The sequence below is a fragment of the Austrofundulus limnaeus genome, unplaced genomic scaffold (assembly GCF_001266775.1).
Source record: "Austrofundulus limnaeus strain Quisiro unplaced genomic scaffold, Austrofundulus_limnaeus-1.0 Scaffold215, whole genome shotgun sequence".
NCBI classification, from domain to species: domain Eukaryota; kingdom Metazoa; phylum Chordata; class Actinopteri; order Cyprinodontiformes; family Rivulidae; genus Austrofundulus; species Austrofundulus limnaeus.
This window is the reverse complement of record NW_013952617.1, coordinates 895835-897520: the sequence shown is the minus strand read 5'-3', so window position 1 is coordinate 897520 and position 1686 is coordinate 895835. Positions and strand designations below refer to the sequence as shown.

The following is a 1686-nucleotide window of genomic DNA, read 5'->3' as shown; positions in this document are numbered from 1 at the left end:
AACATATACCGCTTGTATTTTTAAAATATATATATATCAATCCTGATGCATAATCCACATATAAAAATCTAAAATAATAAACAAATTAATTAATTAATTGAGTAGGTTCTCTTCAGTTTATACAAGTCTGAACTGAAATTAAGGGGTTAAACCAGGGGTGCCCAAACTTATTCCCTCAGAGGGCCAAAATGAAAATCTACCCAAAGGCTGCGGGCCAAATGCAATAAGAGGAAATGCTAATACTTCTTAAGTAAAGTGCTTTTACTTTTTATGATTAAACCAAGAGCCAGTGCAGTGGCCCATGTTTTGTTTGTTTGTGTTTTTAATCTGTACACTTGCTCAGGCAGCAAAGGCTCATGGGACATTTCATATATTGATAATGAGTATTTGTAGTCTTATAAAGTTTTCAAATCTACATGTGTGCTTAAATCTAATGTAAATATCTTCTTTGGTTTCTTGTATTTTATTCATAATCTTATTATAATTCAGTGACAAAGTCAGCTATCTGTGCTACAGTCCCTTATTTAGTCATTGGGCCATTGGATGTAATTACTGTACATGGAAATACAGAGTTTCTACAGAGGATGACAGGCAATTAAAAACTACTGGTGGGCCAAATCAAATAGTTTGGCGGGCCAATTTTGGCCCGCAGGCCCCACTTTGGGCACCTCTGGGTTAAAGGTTATTTATGCTCCTGTTTGGTACCCATTCCTGTTATGGATAATTTGTCTCACAGCTCCCTCTTGAACATTCATCTATGAATTCTAAAGGTTTACCTAGTTTTTTTTGTTTTTTTATTTGCTTCAATTGTGTCTTTGTTTTAACGAAGAGGCCCACCTGTGACAAAGTACCTTGGCAACAAGTTGTTCAGGAAACTCTTGAAATTTGATTTTGCTTTTCATAGTGGGTAATTGCCTCCCACAGCAGACAAGTGTGGGTCAGCTCTAACTGCTGGCAGGAAGTGGGCCAGGCATGGCAATGATGGTACAGTTTTTAAGATGGCCTGCCACAGCTGGCCTGCTCAAGGTTTGGTTTACGTTGCCCATAATGGACCACCTCTGGCCAACCAGATCTGGGCCACCAAAGGGTCGTCATTGTTATTTGGGCCGTGTCGATGCAGTGTGTTGTCCAGAACAGGGCCAGAAAGAATTTGCCATGTGGGACATTTTTGATGAAGCTACTGATATTTTCTGTACTTGTCTGTCTGATGCAGATTTCTGGCTCCAGTGATGCCATGTTTCTAACGGACCGGGCCTCTGAGAGCCAAAACAAAATCCATTTGAACTTCTTCACCATGGAGAGAGGAGAGAAAGTGCCGCTCATGCTCCAGCAGGGGACTCAGTGCTGCTCTTAATTACCACACTGCTTCTTCAGGCTGGATACAATTACATTTTAATGCAAAAAGAGTTAACTTTCATCTCTTTCTCTATCCCTTCCTAAACATGTAATCTGCAACTAATCTGCTTGACCAGATCTAACGTGCTGTGGTGTTTATCAGAAAYAATTTGAAATCATTTGAAATGGTGCTTTTGCCACCGGTGTTCAGCCAGAGGCCACATGATGTGGATGATAATCTATTATTGAGCTGCAGTATGAGAAATGGCTGAAGTGCAGCTCATGTTTTAAGAAGCAGGCATGATTTATGTAAGCTGTGAAAAAAATCATCTATTTGTGGTCCCCCCCCCC

The 1686-nt window shown here is 40.1% G+C and overlaps 1 protein-coding gene across 1 annotated transcript in view; it reads left to right on the top strand.

The window, feature by feature from the left end:
- tmem130 (transmembrane protein 130) overlaps positions 1-1676 on the top strand; it is a gene marked incomplete in the record, with an annotated part of 13206 nt that extends 11530 nt beyond the window's left edge. The window contains 1 exon segment of the mRNA XM_014019301.1: positions 1214-1676. Coding sequence (XP_013874755.1) covers positions 1214-1354 — 141 coding nt within the window.
- Between the last annotated feature and the right edge of the window lie 10 nt (positions 1677-1686).